The 17,988-nt window shown below is 40.2% G+C and overlaps 1 protein-coding gene and 1 long non-coding RNA gene across 5 annotated transcripts in view; one reads left to right on the top strand and one right to left on the bottom strand.

Moving 5' to 3' along the window:
* HADHB (hydroxyacyl-CoA dehydrogenase trifunctional multienzyme complex subunit beta) overlaps positions 1-17,988 on the bottom strand; it is a 53,951-nt gene that overhangs the window by 8,858 nt on the left and 27,105 nt on the right. For all 4 annotated transcript variants that reach the window (XM_003908369.4, XM_021924673.2, XM_017947372.3 and 1 more), the window contains exons 6-15: positions 15,252-15,351; positions 11,852-11,939; positions 9,908-10,095; positions 9,395-9,575; positions 8,592-8,713; positions 5,450-5,529; positions 5,328-5,375; positions 4,201-4,288; positions 3,458-3,532; positions 2,852-3,016 (exon numbers count right to left, since the gene is read on the bottom strand). In XM_003908369.4, coding sequence (XP_003908418.1) covers positions 2,852-3,016; positions 3,458-3,532; positions 4,201-4,288; positions 5,328-5,375; positions 5,450-5,529; positions 8,592-8,713; positions 9,395-9,575; positions 9,908-10,095; positions 11,852-11,939; positions 15,252-15,351 — 1,135 coding nt within the window. The remainder of the gene's footprint in view (positions 1-2,851; positions 3,017-3,457; positions 3,533-4,200; positions 4,289-5,327; positions 5,376-5,449; positions 5,530-8,591; positions 8,714-9,394; positions 9,576-9,907; positions 10,096-11,851; positions 11,940-15,251; positions 15,352-17,988) is intronic.
* LOC103876806 lies at positions 1,832-14,761 on the top strand. Its single transcript, XR_002516578.2, has 4 exons — positions 1,832-2,056; positions 4,484-4,721; positions 13,277-13,377; positions 14,406-14,761. It is a non-coding gene; the product is annotated as an uncharacterized LOC103876806 (long non-coding RNA).

Raw genomic sequence — 17,988 nt, 5'->3', positions numbered from 1 at the left:
CGTCTGGCATGTAAAGTATGCTGAAAAGGCACAAGTAGACAAAAAAGCAGGGATAGGAAGGTTTGACTGACTTGGGGGTTATCCTGAAAGAATTCGTAATAAGGTAGAATACTCCTCTCTCACTTGCTTATTTTATTATTTATTTACTTTAATTTTTTTATTTGCTTTTTGAGACAAGGTCTCACTCTGTCACCCAGGCTAAAGTGCAGTGGTGTGAATACAGCTCACTGCAGCCTTAACATCCTGGTCTCAAGCAATCAGCTCACCTCAGCCTCCTGAGTAGTTGGGACCACAGGTGCATGCCATCATACCTGGCTAATTTTTGTATTTTTGGTAGAGATGTTTTGCCATGTTGCCCAGGCTGGTCTCGAATTCCTGGGTTCAAGCTACCCACCTGCCTTAGCCTCCCAAAATGCTGGGACTACAGGCATGAGCCACCATGCCCAGCCCTCTCTAGCTTGATTTTAAACACACAGTTTTCATGTTCCATGTTTTTTCTTGCTCTAGATCAGATTTGGCAACACCTGGAGATACTTTTGGTCATGCCAATTGTGTGTACATGGGGCAGAGGTGGGGAGGAGCTTGTTGTTACTGCTATCTGGTGGGTAGAGGCCATGCTAAACGCCCTACAACACACAGCACAGCCCCCCACAACAAAGAATTGTTTAGCCCAAAATGTTAGTGCCAAAGGTGAGAAACCCTGCTCTAGATTCACCATGACAGATTTCTCCTGTCTCCAATCATGTTGGTATTACTCACATGGCTCTTGATCAAACAATGTCAAGTTTAATCTAGTTTCTCAGATGCATCTTATCTTCTCTCTTCACTATACTATAAACTTCTAGAAGGTGCTAGGTATCATTCTTTGTTCATCCATAAAAGCATCCAGTATTGTCTCATTTATACTCTACATGCTAGATAAAGAATTATGGAACACATACTCAAATCTGCAGACATTACCCTATGTGGATTACGCACTAAGCTCGTGAGTAATGTGTACAAGTTATCTCCCTGGTAGAAGTCTGGCATGGAGAGATAGAGGGATAGCTGAAGTCTTAATGGACCATGGTTTTCTGTAGATGAAGTTACACAGATTAAAAAACATTTCTGATCATAAAGTCCAAAATGTTCCAACTGATAAATAACTGACCCCTTGGTTTCTGCAAAGTCTCTGATGAAAATTCATGAAAATGGGCTTTTAAATGTAAGATTTATTTTATTTATTTTTAAGACAGAGTCCCTCTCTATCACCCAGGCTGGAGTGCAGTGGTGCCATCTCGGCTCATTGCAACCTGCACCTCCGGGGTTCAAGTGATTTCCCTGCCTCAGCCTCCCGAGTAGCTGGAATTATAGGCACATACCACCATGCTAGGCTAATTTTTGTAATTTTAGTAGAGGCAAGGTTTCACCACGTTGGCCAGGCTGTTCTTGAACTCCTGACCTCAAGTGATCCACCCGCCTCAACCTCCCAAAGTGTTGGGATTACAGGTGTGAGCCACTGCGCCCGGCCTGTTTATGCTTTTAAATATTTATTCATTTTGATCAGGAACAGGAAGTTTCTGTAATCTAGAGGAAGAGAAAATCTGTTCACATTGTAATTAAAAAAAAAAAACAAACAGGGCAGGCGCAGTGGCTCATGCCTGTAATCCCAGCACTTTGGGAGGCTGAGGCAGGCGGATCACCTGAGATCAGGAGTTCGAGACCAGCCTGGCCAATACGGTGAAACCCCATCTCTACTAAAAATACAAAAAAATTACCTGGGCTTGGTGGTGAGCACCTGTAATCCCAGATACTCAGGAGGCTGAGACAGGAGAATTGCTTGAACCTGGGAGGCAGAGGTTGCAGTGAGCCGAGATGGGGCCACTGCACTCCAGCCTGGGGGACAGAGCAAGACTCTGTCTCAAAAAACAAACAAACAAAAAACAAACTACGACCTTCCTTTTGGATTTTATTCCTAGAGTGAGATGCTACAGCAGTCAGGAAGTTGGGTCTGTAATGCAAGCGAAGTAGAAAGGAAAAAAATCTGTCAACAATATACTTCCCCAGCTGAACAGGAGTAAGTTATCCAGAAGTAAATTAACTCCCCAGTTAAGGTATAATTCAGTTCTCTAGAAAGACAGTTTCTCTCTTGGAGAGATTTCATACAGTCTTAACGGTGACTAAATAAATAAAAGTTTATTATTAAAGAAGAAAATATATCAAGATGTTAATAATGATAATGTCTGATGGGGAGATTATAGATGACTCTAACTTTTTCCATATACTTTTCATATATTCCACAATTTTCATAATCAGCATATATTTATAAGTAAAAAATAAACATTATATTCGGGAAAAATAGCTTGGGTTTAAATAGCAGTTTCCTTCCAAAGAATTACCAGAATTATGGCAGGGCATGGTGGCTCATGCCTATAATCACAGCACTTTGGGAGGTCAAGGTGGGTGGATCACTTGAAGTCTGGAATTCGAGACCAGCCTGGCTAACATGGCGAAACCTTGTCTCTACTAAAAATACAAAAATTAACTGCACACGGTAGTGCATGCCTGTAATCTAAACTACTCGGGAGGCTGAGGAATGAGAATCACCTGAATCCAGGAAGTGGCGGTTGCAGTGAGCTAAGATATGACCACTGCATTCTAACCTGGGCAACAGAGCAAGACTCTGTCTCAAAAAAAAAAAAAACCCAAAAAACAAAAAGTATTATCAGAATTAAAGCTGTTATCCCTCCCCACTCCCCACCCCCGTGTCATCAAAAATATTGCTTTAAGAAGGTTTCAAACTAAATCATACATTCTAGTCATTCCAAGAAAATGACTCTCTGGAAGGTCCTATGACACCACTGTAACGTACCTGCCCTCCAGCTGCGCAGGCAGCCACTAAGCCATACTGGCCTCCTTCTTTCCGTAATCTGTTGGCAGCTGCCATGACCAACCTGCAGCCAGTGGCTCCAAATGGGTGTCCCAGGGACAGAGATCCACCCCAGTTATTAAACTTCTCCAAAGGAGGCAATCCAACCTGGCTCCCACAAAGACACAAATGTAAAGATAAGTTTACTTAAGATCAGAATCAAGCCAGGCTCTTAGTACTATGAAGTAAGAGGGATAAAGGAAAATACCGAATGTCAGACATATTACAAATAATTTTACTGCAAAAGAAAGTAAGTCTAGGTCAATATTAAAAGTCAGGAGTCCATTTATTTTTCATCTAATGCCAGAATGCAAGGAACAAAAGATAACACAGAATTTTAATTTTGCTAATTTCTATTTTTAAACTAAGAAATATATTTAATGAAACAAGAATTTCTATCTTTACACTAAGAAATAAATATCTTTAATGAAAGACAAAATTCTTCAAGAGAAAGAGAAGCTTTTCCTTCATATTCTTAAGAACAGGTAACTAAGATCCAATTATTAACGCGTTTGAAAATTCAAGCATTTTTTAAAATCAGAAACTCACCTTGGTTTTTCTACCCATGTAGTTTTCTGCAAACCAGTCAGAATCCATGGCTTTAAAATTTGCCAGAATCTGACCCTGGAAGAGAAAATAATTGAATAAGAACCTTGTTATTCATGTTCCTCTACGCTTTCTTATGGGCATGGTTTGTGAAAGTTTAACAACTTGTAGGTATGCTTTAAAGTTGAGCAAATTGGACGGGCGCAGTGGCTCACATCTGTAATCCCAGCACTTTGAGAGGCTGAGGCGGGTGGATCATCTGAGGTCAGGAGTTCAAGACCAGCCTGACCAATATGGTGAAACCCCATCTCTATTAAAAATATTTAAAAAATGAGTCGGGCGTGGTAGCAGGCACCTGCAATCCCAGCTACTCGAGAGGCTGAGACAAGAAAATTGCTTGAACCCAGAAGGCGGAGGTTGCAGTGAGCTGAGATCACGCCACTGCACTCCAGAGGGGGCAAGAGAGCAAGACTCTGTCTCAAAAAAAAAAAGTAAAGTTGAACAAATCTTTGTATCAGTTTTCAATGAGAATTTCCTAAAGAAACAATTTGGTATGTTCTCCAACACTGTACGGCCCTTCCTTCCCTCCCCTCAGGCACCTCCCAGCAGTGTGAGTCGGTACTTAAAATATACAGGTCCACTCCTGCTCTACTCACATCATAAACCATGCCTTGCTCTCTCCCACAAATATGGACGACATTTTTTATGACTATAGTCCCTTCATATTTGTCTTTCAAATGACTTACCGAGAAAGCTTCATGAAATTCAAAAGCATCAATATCATTCATGGTTAATCCTGCCTTTTCTAGAACTTTTGGAGTAGCATATGTTGGCCTGAAAAGAAAAAATAAGTAATATCTTAAAACTTTAATTTTTAAACTAAGAGCTTCTTCATATTCCCCAAACTGAGTTTAACATAGGTACTCTGTCTTTTCACTCATTCTTTGGTTTTTCTGTACTGATTAATTAAATGTTAAAGATAAAATAATGAAACTGTACAGACATGCCCTCTACCCTTATATGTTGCAGAGTCAGAGAAAGCTAATAACATGAAGAACTGAAGAACAGAGTTCAAAGAGCAAGGCAAAGGAAAGGGCTTGACTGATGTGAACGTCACAGTGGAGGCCAGTGAGGCTACAGCCTTGTGAGGGAGCAGAATGGAGTCTAAACATGCAGAGGCTTTTATAAAAGGCTGTATTACGAAGATTGTGTAGCAGGGTGTGTAGCCATATGAAAAAATGCCTACGATAACTTCATGAAAAAGAATGTAAGTTGTGTGCATCCATATATATATGTAAAACTTAAAGGAAAAAAATGGAAAATAATCCAAAACTGTAAAATGATATACCAATGGAAAGGATTACTATTATATTTATTTATTTATTTATTTTTTTGAGACAGAGTCCCACTCTGTCGCCCAGGCTGGAGTGCAGTGGTGAGATCTTGGCTCACTGCAAGCTCCGCCCCCCGGGTTCACGTCATTCTCCTGCCTCAGCCTCCCGAGTAGCTGGGACTACAGGCGCCCGCCACCACACCCGGCTAATTTTTTTGTATTTTTAGTAGAGACAGGGCTTCACCGTGTTAGCCAGGATGGTCTCAATCTCCTGACCTTGTGATCTGCCCACCTTGGCCTCCCAAAGTGCTGGGATTACAGATGTGAGCCACTGTGCCTGGCCAGATTACTATTATTTAAAAAAAAAAAAAAAAAACCACCACATAAACCAATTATGAACTCAGGGCTTAATATACTCTCAAACCAGTGTAATAAATAAATATATAATAAACCAGTGTTAACCATTTATTAACCAGTATAATAAAACGTGGGCAATCAAATATTTGTGATTATAGTACAAGGATACAAACAGCTACCTACCCGAGTAACAGTTGATCTTTTGGATCCTGAGACACATACATAAAATCCCTAGGTAAAAAAATAGAGAGGTAAGCTCTGGTAATAAAGAAATCAGAGATGATTCGTTTGAACATTTACTTTACCTCAAATATGCCTTCGGCTTATAACCCATGGCCAAAGCCTTTTCCTCTGCCATAATCAACATTGCAGATGCGCCATCAGTCTGAAATGTTAACCAGCACAATGTTAAAATTCTTCAGCCTATCTGGAGGTCTTTCTCCAGCCAGCTTATATGTTCTGTACCTGAATCTATTAACTCATTAGACTTATACAGTGGTTCTGTATAATAACACTTACTTCGCTGTATCCATCATTAAATCATAATTCAAACATACACACACAGACTAATTTTTGAAGGATGAGGGTAGAGAAGGCTGTTCAAAAGTATCATAATAATCAAAATGAATCAACAGAAGAGGTAAGTTTAGAAATAAATGCTCATAGCCAGGCGTGGTGGCTCATGCCTATAATCCCAGAACTCTGGGAGGCTGAGGTGGGCAGATCATGAGGCAGGTGATCAAGACCAACCTGGCTAACACGGTAAACCGCATCTCTACTAAAAATACAAAAACTTAGCCAGGTGTGGTGGCACACACCTGTAGTCCCAGCTACTCGGGAGGCTGAGGCAGGAGAATCACTTGAACCCGGGAGGTGGAGGTTGCAGTGAGCTGTGATCACCCCATTGCACTCCAGCCTGGGTGACAGAGCGAGACTCTGTCTCAAAAAAAAAAAAAGAAAGAAAAAGAAAAAAAGAAAGAAGTGCTCATAATAAATACTTATTTAAACCAAAGTTTTTAGTTTCTGGCACAAAATATTAACCAAAATAAACATATCTCTTATTTATTTTTACATTTTCTGGGCTGTTTCTCAGCTGCTTTCTGCCCATGGCTTATAGGTCATTTTATTCTACTTATATATTCTATAACGAGCAAATCAATGGGAGAACCAGCTGAGGACGTTAGAACCACAATCTTCCCTCTTTGGATACACCCCATACATTTCTTCCCAAGTGACAACCGAGAAGCTGGAGGACAAAGAAGTACTACTGAAAAAACGTCCTTACCATACTTCGAAAAAGAAAAGCTCCCCCAAAAAGTCTAGAATTCCAAAGAAGAGGAAACTATTCTTCATAATTTGTAAAATCAAAATAAGTTCTACCATATTCTGTCATATTTTTATAACTCGGCAACCCTGAAGAGACTGTGTAGCCACCAATAGGGTGTCCATAACGTCTGGAGGCACAGGTGACCATTTGGAATAAATGGTTTACAGACATTACATTACTAACAGGTTCAGTGTGCCATTGTGCAAAATTGCAATGAATGTGGGGCATTAATGCAGTCCCCAAAATCCATGTATTGTGATGTGTCACCTCTGATGATTTGTCTCTGATTCTCACTAAATAAACCTGGACCTTTAGCATACCCTGGAAGTAATCAAAAGGATGCAGATCTGACATGTGTACTCCATGCCACATGGCTCTATCATCCAATTTGGTTTTGCAAATGACCAACCTAACCAGCTCTTCACCACCTGGGATTAACAGGGTGGTGTTCCACACTGTTGGAACTACTCTAGAGTCCACTCCCCTAGCCTATCAAGAGCAGGCATTAATTAGTCATTTACCATGGGCAAATATGTCAAACATCTGCCTATGTTTTCAAGACTTTATGGCCAGGTAGGAGAGTTACATTGTAAAAGAAACTTTGACCAGATGGCCTATATCCAGAAGACTATATCCAAGGTGGTAAGAGAAGAGAAATCACATCTTACAAGCAGCAGCAGAATCAATAAAGATGTTTAACTGAGGAGTCAGAAAAGCAAGGAAGGATATGAAGCTACATGTTGATAAGTTACACACACACACACACACACACACACACACACAAAACAAACAGTGGCAGATTTGTTCCACGATGCTTACAAGAAAATAATATTGGTGTCAGTGTAAAGCAGTTTATTTTTATTTTTATTTTTTTGAGACGGAGTCTTGCTCTGTTGCCCAGGCTGGAGTGCAGTGGCTTGATCTCAGCCCACTGCAAGCTCTGCCTCCCGGGTTCATGCCATTCTCCTGCCTCAGCCTCCAGCGAGTAGCTGGGACTACAGGCACCCGCCACCACGCTCGGCTAATTTTTTTGTATTTTTAGTAGAGACAGGGTTTCACAGTGTTAGCCGGGATGGTCTCGATCTCCTGACCTCGTGATCCGTCCGTCTCGGCCTCCCAAAGTGCTGGGATTACAGGCATGAGCCACCGCACCCGGGCCTAGTAAAGCAGTTTTCTAACAATCAGAGCTGGAAGAGGTATCCTGTTACTCTTTCTGCCTGCTTTTCCTTGTCTTCTGCGACTTCCCAGTTCATACCTTATGCTCCAACCTAACTTTTCCCCCAAAGAACCCCTTGCTCTCATACTTCCTTGATTTTGCATTTGCTGTTCCCTTTGTACAGAATGCCTTTTTTTTTTTTTTTTTTTTTTGAGATGAGTTTCACTCTTGTTGCCCAGGCTGGAGTGCAATGTTGCAATCTCGGCTCACTGCAACCTCCGCGCCTCCCGGGTTCAAGCAATTCTCTTGCCTCAGCCTCCCGAGTAGCTAGGATTACAGGCCATGTGCCACCACACCTGGCTAATTTTGTAGTTTTAGTAGAGATGGGGTTTCTCCATGTTGGCCAGGCTGGTCTCGAACTCTTGACCTCAGGTGATCTGCCTGCCTCAGCCTCCCGAAGTGCTGGGATTACAGGCGTGAGCCACTGCGCCTGGCCTGGAATGCCTTTTAAAATCCTTTCTGAGTTAGCTCTCACTTTTCCTTCAAGATTTGCTGCTCAAGTGTTACCTCTTCCAAGAAGACTCTCTGACTATCCCCCGATCTGTGTCAGGGGCTCGACCTAAGCCTAAGCCTATGCTTACAGCCATCACAGCATCTCACTATATTGCAATTGTCTATTCTTTTCATTTCCAGGGCCCACCATAAGCAATAGAAGTTTTCTGACTGGTTAAGTGTCTGAAGAAAAGAGCTTTTGTAGCAGAATGGTGGCTGGATTAGGTGACTTCTCGGGCCTTAAAACCATGATTCCATTTTTTTTTTTATGACTCCACTTTCACATTAAAATGAATAACTATATTTTTACACTCTATTCATAACACACACACAAAAATTTATATTAGGCTTTTCTACAGAGAGTACAGAAATAGAAAAGTCACTACTAAATACAAATAGCATTGACAGTTACCAAGAAAGAAGAATTTGCAGCTGTCACTGTGCCGTAGGGCTTGATGAATGCAGGTTTTAGTTTGGCCATCTGCTCCAGTGAGGAAGGACGAATGCCATTATCTTTGGTAACTGTATCTTTTCCTATTAAAAAAATGAATTTTTTTTACCTCTTTGGAACTATAAGCCTTATATATCTTCTCCAGAGAAATATGCTTCAAAAATTACAAAAACAAATCAAATATAAACCTTACCTATTCACTAGAAGGAAAGTGTTTTATAATTATCATATTATCAAATTTTAAACTAAAGTCTTAAAAGACAATTGGGAAATCATCTAAATGCTTTACTAAAAATAGGACATCCTATTTCTTAAGACATTCATTCACAGTTGGTTATTCTATACAGAAGTCAGACGATTCAGGAATTTTAAAAACAGGCATGTAGGTAAGAACTAAAATATATCAGCAAGATCTAAAAGGAGACTCTGTTTGTTTTTCTTTTTTTTTTTTTAATTAGAGATGAAGTCTCACTCTGTTGACCAGGTTGGTCTTAACTCCTGGCCTCAAGTGATCCTCCTGCCTCAGCCTCCCAAAGTGCTGAGATTAGTGCTCAGACCTTAAAAGGACACTCTTATAGAAACTTTAAAAAAATGTTTACCTATTGTTACAACATAAATCAAAATTTGCATCCATACTTAAGAATAAAGACTGAATACTTTGAAAACAGAACCAACATACTTATTGAAAAATCACTTGGGATTTTTTTGAGTTTTAGGAGCAATTCAGAACTCCCTAATTAGTGTCATGAAGCATTTCATTTTACCTGGTACTCTGAAGGGTACGACATCAGAAAGGAGTCCCTCATCCTGTGCCTTCTTGGCCAGACTGTGAGAGCGCAGTGCGTATTCATCCTGTTCCAGCCGAGAAACAGCAAAGGCGGCCGCCAGTCGGTCTGCAGAGTGGCCCATGGTCTCACTGGTGGAGAACTCAGCAACCGCAGGAAGCTGGGAAAGGAGATATCCGAGAAGCAGGTACACTGTTAACAGGTGTTATTCCAACATCTAGGATTGTTCTGTGTTATTTGGAAAAGTTAAAATCTATTTGTTTACCATTAATCAATCAAGACCAAGACAAGGGAAGTTCTTTGTCAGCAGAGGATCTCTAAAGAGGGCTCACAAATTAAAGTTTTCTACCCACTATGTTTTTTTTTCAACTTGACCAAATAACCCTTTCCTGTAACTACAGAATCTACACCTACTACAGCATAGCAGAGTCCACATTGCCATACCTAATTCTAAATCTCTGCAGTGGGATGCCCTGCAAACACAAGCCTTACCTCAGGTGCTAGGAAATTCAATCGGAATTTAGAGATTAAAGACAGTCGCTGGCCCATAGATTTGGCCTTATTGAGATCAAGCATCAGTTTTCTCATTTTCCTTGAGTGACGAATAGGGATATCGGACATCAACTCAACACCACCTGCCACGATCACATCACACTGGCCAGAAGCAATCAAGCCAACGCCTACAGGGCACAGGTTATACTTCATGAATATCTTTTACAGAAAATAACATGCCATTCCAATTTAAGCTTCTTGATTAAAAGGCTGAATAACAGTTAACAGCTTTGTACAACATCTGTAATTAAAGTTTTCAACTTTTCAGAAGAATTAAGGTAATTGTTTTAAATGACTAAAAACACATTCAACACGTTAGAGAAAAACAAGTTTTCATTCCTGCCATATGGACATCAACTTCTAGAAATATCCATTGGACCAACTCTTGAACAAATCATTATTCCAAACCAGAACATCTTGCATATTTATACGCTCCCAGCTTTAGTTTTAAGAAATATTTTTTTATCCTATAAAGAGAATGTTAACTTCTGCTACAAAGCAGAGAAATTCCAGCTGTTAAAATGTAAGGCAGGCCCCCTCTCTCCTTATGGCCACTATTTCTTTTTTTCTTTTTTGAGACGGAGTCTCGCTCTGTCTCCCAGGCTGGAGTGCAGTGGTGCGATCTTGGCTCATTGCAAGCTCCGCCTCCCGGGTTCACGCCATTCTCCTGCCTCAGCCTCCCAAGTAGCTGGGACTACAGGCGCCTACCACCATGCCTGGCTAATTTTTTTTTTGTATTTTTAGTAGAGACAGGGTTTCTCTGTGTTAGCCAGGATGTTCTCAATCTCCTGACCTCATGATCCGCCCACCTTGGCCTCCCAAAGTGTTGGGATTACAGGCGTGAGCCACCGCGCTGAGCCTATTCTGTTTCTCTAACCAGGAGTTGGTCACATGCTACCTAGAGTGGTACACAACCCCAGTCACAGGCATCATTCCCCGCCACATATGAGGTGGGCTGCCCACCTGGGCCTTGATGTTACTAGACGAGCATATGATTACTAAATCTTTCAGACTTCCTGTCTGTTCACACTATGGGCTGATGCTACAAAATACCCCGTAATTTTGTTAAAATTTGTTAGGGGAATTTTCAATGATTTATAAAAATGCCAAGGATGCGGGAAGAAAGTGAAGGAAAGAGCTGTGCCATCTAAAGCAATGATTTACAAGTATGGTAGTGGTGAAGGAAGGAAGACCATATCTTTGTGGGAAAATATCATATCTGAAGCACTAGGTTGAAAGCCTGGCAGGTTGTAAACTATTTACTCATGCTTCAGATGCTGAAGTACCTTCCTAGAGATATACTCCTCCATTTGATAATCCCTGCTGCAGCCAGCCACATTATTCACAGAGGAACCACGCCAATGGTAACATCCCTCAGGTATGGAGAGCAAAAAGAGAGGTTAACTATAGTTAGAACTCCCAAATTTTAAACTTGACCTTTCTTTTTAAAAAACACAAGTAGAGATCTGTGCTAATCTATCACTTCTGCTAAGAGTACTTTTTGGGATGAGCTTGGTGGCTCATGCCTGTAATCCCAGCACTTTGGAGGTTGAGGTAGAAGGATCACTTGAGGCCAGAGGTGTAAGACCAGCCTGGGCAACATGGCGAGATCCTGTCTCCACAGAAAACTGAAAAATTAGCTGGGTGTGGTGGAGTGCCTATAGACCCAGCTACTTGGGATCCTAAGGCAGGAGGATCTCCTGAGCTCAAGAGTTTGAGCCTGCAGTGAGCTACGATGGTGCCAATGCACTCCAGCCCGAGTGACAGAGTGAGATTCTGTTTAAAAAAAAAAAAAAAAAAAAAAAAAAAAAGTACATTTTTATAATCAAGTAAAAGACAAAGGAGGAAAATTAACATGTACTGTCTGCTTCCATTTAAACATACCTGTGGTCATGGCTTGGTTGGCAGAGATACAAGCCATGGTGACAGTGTGAGCAGGAGTCTTGTCAGAGAAGCCAGCTCCAAGGGCAGCCTTTAGGAAATACAGTGAATGAAATGATCACTCTAAGGGAAGGGCATCATGTAAATGATGCTTTGAACACTAATCTTTATGGTCATCTGAAAAGGGTTTCAGTTTAAAATTCTCCAGAGCAATATTTAAAATAAAATTAAGCCTATCACAGAAATGGTTTACTAATATTTAATCATGCCATTAATTGACAGGTATATGCAAAATTCCTGCTGGCTGGTTTCTAGTGCAGACACGAGGCTATAATACTCTTCTAACTCACCTAATTTCTTATCAATGCTTTGCTCAAGGCCTTCAAGGATATCAATATATAATTTGATTTTAACTTGTTTAATGTTCAAATATACTTAAAGGAACCTATTAAAGACAGTTGGTGAAATGATGATGAAATATATTATGGGGTGGAGTCTTCACAATCTGTGTTATCAGGTCTCATGATCAGTCACAAAGCTTAGCAGCAAAGCAAAAGTGATTAAACATGAAAATGATTTCTAAAGAACTGACCGTTCATAAACAGAGTTCCCACTCAAGACCCTATTTGCTTTACACCTATCTTTCTGCTCACGGCCAGCTGTTCTCTCTTACTGACCATCTGATACTTCGGTTAGCACACTGCAGACCCAATGCAAAGATGAACTGGAAAACTTGCCAACTATACAGAAGCTCAACTCAATGAAAGAAACTGGAGAATTGCCTGAGTTACAAGTGAGCCTGTGAACAAGTAAGGGTCAGACCAGTTAACAAGTGGCCAGGATGATGGCATAATAGGTGATACAGAGAGAATAATTTGTCATCTGAGCGGCTTTAAGAAAAACTGAGGTCATCATTAATCTTGTAAAAACGGCCTCTATTATAATGGCACAGTGAAAGTCAAACATGAAATGAGGACATCTATAATTTTATTATACTATTTATTGGGGGAAATTATGCTGCCAAAAACCAATCAATGTCTGATCCCATTTTTGTTTATGTAAATAATTAATGCATAGGTGCAACTGTAAAATACTTATTTTTATAATATTAAAGTTTTACTTTAGAAATAAAGCTTCCAGATTTCCCTCCACATACACACCCACACACTATTTACTATGAAATATTGGATCCCATTATAGGGAATTCATTTTTAGTACTCTTTTCCAAAACTAATTATCCTCAGAATGCAAACTCTCCTATAACTTAGTAAAATAAATGTTTCCAAAGTCTCAATTAGAGATTCAATGTCTCTTAACTGATTTTTACCTTTATACTTATTTACTTTTATGCTATTTACCATCATCTATAGAAACAGAAATGTGTTACAGTGATGTATCTGCAACATGACTTCATTCTGGTCTTTCCAGGTAGGCCTGATACTAAATGCCCAACCTGCTTTGTTGAGAACGTCTGCCGGGCACCTGCGCATCAGCCTCTCAGCATAAACCAATCCAAAAGGAAGAGAGACGTAAGTATCTCAGGGGGGCAGGAGAGAAGAGCTCTGCAGTGGGGCAAGTGTAAAACGGGCATTAGGTTGCAATGGCTTGATTCTCACAAGGGCCTTTCTAGTATGTGTTGCCCTTGGCCCTAGATGACTCTCAGGACTGAAGGAGCTTTAAATAGAGGTGGCTATTGGTGACCCTTGTCCACACACTTCTATTGAAAGTTTGAATAGCTCTCAGGGCACTAAGGGAAAAGGAGGAAGATGCCTCTAAGTTGGAGAACAGAGAAATATGCTGAACCTTTCAACAAAGTCAGGTTCACAGCAACACCAGAAGCCTTTTACTATACTATACTAACATTGTTAATACAGGCAATAGAGCCTAAGAAATTCTTTGGCTGGAAATTATGTTAGCTTTTAGGCTGCAATACAGCTTTAAAGTGACATTCTTATAATGTATCCCCTCAACCCAGTCTTTCCATGCAGATACTGCAAAAATTACCTGGAGTATAACATAACTGGTATTAGAACAGGGCAGGCAGAGGGAATCTACCTCCTGTCAATCAATAGCTGAGATCTGCATATGGATGTAAAATTTCCAGGAAAAAATTCAGAGAAAAACATTATGGCTTTAGTTTTAGGGAAAAAAAGAACTGAATTACAGAGAAAATGGAAACATGTATTTTTATTTATTTATTTATTTATTTATTTATTTTTGAGGAGGAGAAGGAAGAAAGAGGGGGATAAAAAACTGAGCAAGAGGGGAAAAGAGCAAAAAATTTTACTATTTACATCTTGAGTGCTCTTATAAAAGTCACTTGGTTATTTTCAGCATATAAAAGTTGAAAATGTATTATGAGCAGCTTGATGTATTCACAAAATTGTCATATTTGAAACATTCAGAAATGTCAAGGTTCAAGGAAAAACAATAAATTTCAGAGGGGAAATAAAATCTCTTCCTGTTGTTAATTCCTTCCTGTCCCTCAACAGCACACAGTTGATCTTTGTCGGCTTCAGTCATGCCAGGTCTTCAGCAGTTTTAACATTTCTGACAGGTACAGAGGTGGAACAGAACAAATACTTTCAGTCCTGCTTATTTGCCTTTGTCTCTCAGTCGACAGTGATAGAAGTTATTACCCTCACAACTATACTGAACTCAACAATATGGCAAGCACAGACCGGAACTAGGGAAAATGCTGAACACAACGAAATGTCTTTTGGTGCCAACTTCATCCAAACAATCGCTTTCAAATTGAAACAGCCCAGAAGACGTGTTTGGACTTGCTGTAGGACACGTCCTAGAAGTTCCAAGGCCTGTCATTATCTTGGTTGCTCAATCGACACTACATGGAGCTATGCCAACTAGGGCAAAAGTAAACTTCTGTGAAATAGTTTTTAAAAAGCCAAACTGCCTGACGTGCCATCTAGTCGATGGGAACAAATGAGTAAGCAAGGCTACTTCCAGCTAACAAAAACCAAGTTATGAAATTAGTTCTCTGCAAAATGTTGAAATTTTAAATTAACTGGAAGCCATGATATCTAACATTACTAAAAATACTATCAGCCGCACTTTGCTGATCTCTATTTTCCTAACACAAGAGACAATGTCCTAAACCAGCTCAAAAAATTTATTTGATTTACAGTAAAGTATGAATATACACTAATATAGTGTATGTCACTTGATTTATATTAGAATTCTTTTACATATTGTGTATGTCATTTGATTTATATTAGAATTCTTTTACATATTAAATAACACATTACCCAAGCTGTAAAATCACATTTTAGGTCAAATGTAACTAAATAGATATTAAAGGCTTTTATAAAGTAACTTCTATTAATTGAAATTCAAAGTGATTCTACTATCACTCTTTAAACAACATAAAGTTTGTTTTACTCACCTCTCTAGCCACATTGCTTGTTTTCACTTCCTGAATAACTGTGCCAAAGATGATATAATCAACTACTTCCTTAGGGACACTGGTCCGATGCAACAAACCCCTGGAAGTAGAAATCCAAAGCAAAGAAACATTTCACACATCAAGGCAGTGCCAGAGATCATCACACAAAACACTGCTCCTTAAAAAAGGTTAGCCTTGCCGGGCACGGTGGCTCACGCCTGTAATCCCAGCACTTTGGGAGGCCGAGATGGGCGGATCACGAAGTCAGGAGATCGAGACCATCCTGGCCAACATGGTGAAACCCCTTCTCTACTAAAAATACAAAAAAAATTAGCCGGGCATAGTGGCGTGCGCCTGTAGTACCAGCTACTCGGGAGGCTGAGGCAGGAGAATGGCGTGAACCCGGAAGGCGGAGCTTGCAGTGAGCCGAGATGGTGCCACTGCACTCCAGCCTGGGCAACAGAGTGAGACTCCATCTCCAAAAAAACAAACAAAAAAAAAGGTTAGCCTTGAATTTGAAAGGACAGAGATTGTATCTTTTAATTTGACAAGCATTTGGCACCTTCTCAAAGAAGAAATGAATGAAAGAGTGATTTTAAAGTCAACATTTGATGCTCAATTGGTAATGAGAAGTTAGAGAAGAATAAAAAATAATTTGGAATAGGACAAAATAGATAAGAAACCTATAAATTAATTAATGTTAGTAGAAACTAAAGTTCTCAGTAAAAAAGAGAGACAAATATTCAATCAAAGAGATAAAGTCTCCCTTCAAACTATTAAAAAAATAAATTAAAAAAAAAGTTCTGGGTATGTTAAATTTTAGTTTGAAATATCAATATCAACAAATAATTGAAATAATATATACATTCTAGTTGTGCCCATGAATAGAAACTAGACACAATAACACTCCAGTAGGAATGAGCACTCCCTGAACCCAGACTTTTTTTTTTTTTTTTTTGAGACAAGAGTCTCGCTCTTTCACCCAGGTTGGAGTGTACTGGCACAATCTCGGCTCACTGCAACCTCCACCTCCTGGGTTTAAGCGATTCTCCTGCCTCAGCCTCCCGAGTAGCTGGGGCTACAAGCGCCTGCCATGACGCCTGGCTAATTTTTGTATTTTTAGTAGAAACAGGGTTTCATCATGTTAGCCAGGCTTGTCTTGGACTCCTGACTACAAGTGATCCACCAGCCTTGGCCTCCCAAAGTGCTGGGATTACAGGCGTGAGCCACTGCACCCAGCCCCAGACTAGGTTTCTAAATGCCATTCCCCGTTAAAGGGACAAAAGGTTTTTTAGGAAATGACTGATACCAGGTCCAAAGGAAAGTACAAAATGAACCTCCATCTTTTTTGTGCCAAAAGTAAGGAAGCACTCAAAGATAAATGGGACGACATCAGGCGGGCACAGTGGCTCAAGCCTGTAATCCTAGCACTTTGGGAGGCCGAGGCAGGTGGATCACTTGAGGTCAGGACTTCGAGACCAGCCTGGCTAACATGGCAAAACCCCGTCTCTACTAAAAATACAAAAAAAAATTAGCTGGGCCTGGTGGCGTGTGCCTGTAATCCCAGCTACTCAGGAGGCTGAGGCAGGAGAATTGCTTGAACCTGGGAGGTGGAGGCTGCAGTGAGCAGAGATCGTGCCATTGCACTCCAACTTGGGCAACAAGAGTGAAACTCCGTGTCAAAGAAAAAAAAAAAGGACAAATGGGACCATATCAAAAACAGGAACATGGGGTATACACATTTGTCAAAACTCATCAAACTATACACTTAAAATCTGTGCACTTTATTACATGCAAATTATACATCAACAACCAGTATTATACTAAAAAACAAAAGGCACACTGGAGTCAACTTGAAGGAGTGCCAGATAAAATGTGAAATAAGCTGAGCTTCAAAATGAGTAATGACTAAACTTGGCTATAATGAAATAAATAAATAAAAATCTGTAAGTCCTTATCAATTAAAAAAACTAAAAGAGGGTTAGATATATTGGCTCACGCCTATAGTTCCAGCTACTTGGGAGGCTTCGAGGTTGCAGTGAGCTATGATCAAGCCACTGTACTCCAGCCTTGGACAGAGTGAGACTCCATCCAGAAAAAAAAAAATCAAAAATTAAAAAAAAAATTTTTTTTTTTTTGAGACAAAGTCTTGCTCTATTGCCCTGCCTGGAGTATAGTAGTGGGATCATAGCTCATTGCAACTTTCAACTCCTGAGCCAAAGTAATTCTTGCTTGGTTAATTTTTAAAATTTTTTTCGTAGAGATGGAGTCTTGCTATGTTGCTTAGGCTGGTCTCAAACTCCTGGGCTCAAAAGATCCTCCTACCTTGACCTTCCTGCCTTGGTTTCTCAAGTGCTGGGAATATAGGTGTGAGAAACCATGCCCAGCTGGTAGATGAGATTTTTAAAAGGAAAATATGCATACAGAGAAATGCAAAGCTCTAAGGAATAAAACTTGCAAAATGCCTTTCAAAAAGAGAAAGAGGGAGAGATCCAGTTTTTTGGTTTTTTTGGGGTGTGTGTGTGTGTGTGTGTGTGTTTTGAGATGGAGTTTCATGGGTGTGTGTGTGTGTGTGTGTGTGTGTGTGTTTTGAGATGGAGTTTCATTCTTGTTGCCCAGTGCAATGGCGTGATTTCGGCTCACTGCAACCTCTGTCTCTCAGGTTCAAGGGATTCTCCTGCCTCAGCCTTCCAAGTAGCTGGGATTACAGGCATGCACCACTACGCCTGGCTAATTT

Source organism: Papio anubis, chromosome 14 (assembly GCF_008728515.1).
Source record: "Papio anubis isolate 15944 chromosome 14, Panubis1.0, whole genome shotgun sequence".
NCBI lineage: Eukaryota > Metazoa > Chordata > Mammalia > Primates > Cercopithecidae > Papio > Papio anubis.
This window is presented reverse-complemented; position numbering and strand designations above follow the sequence as displayed.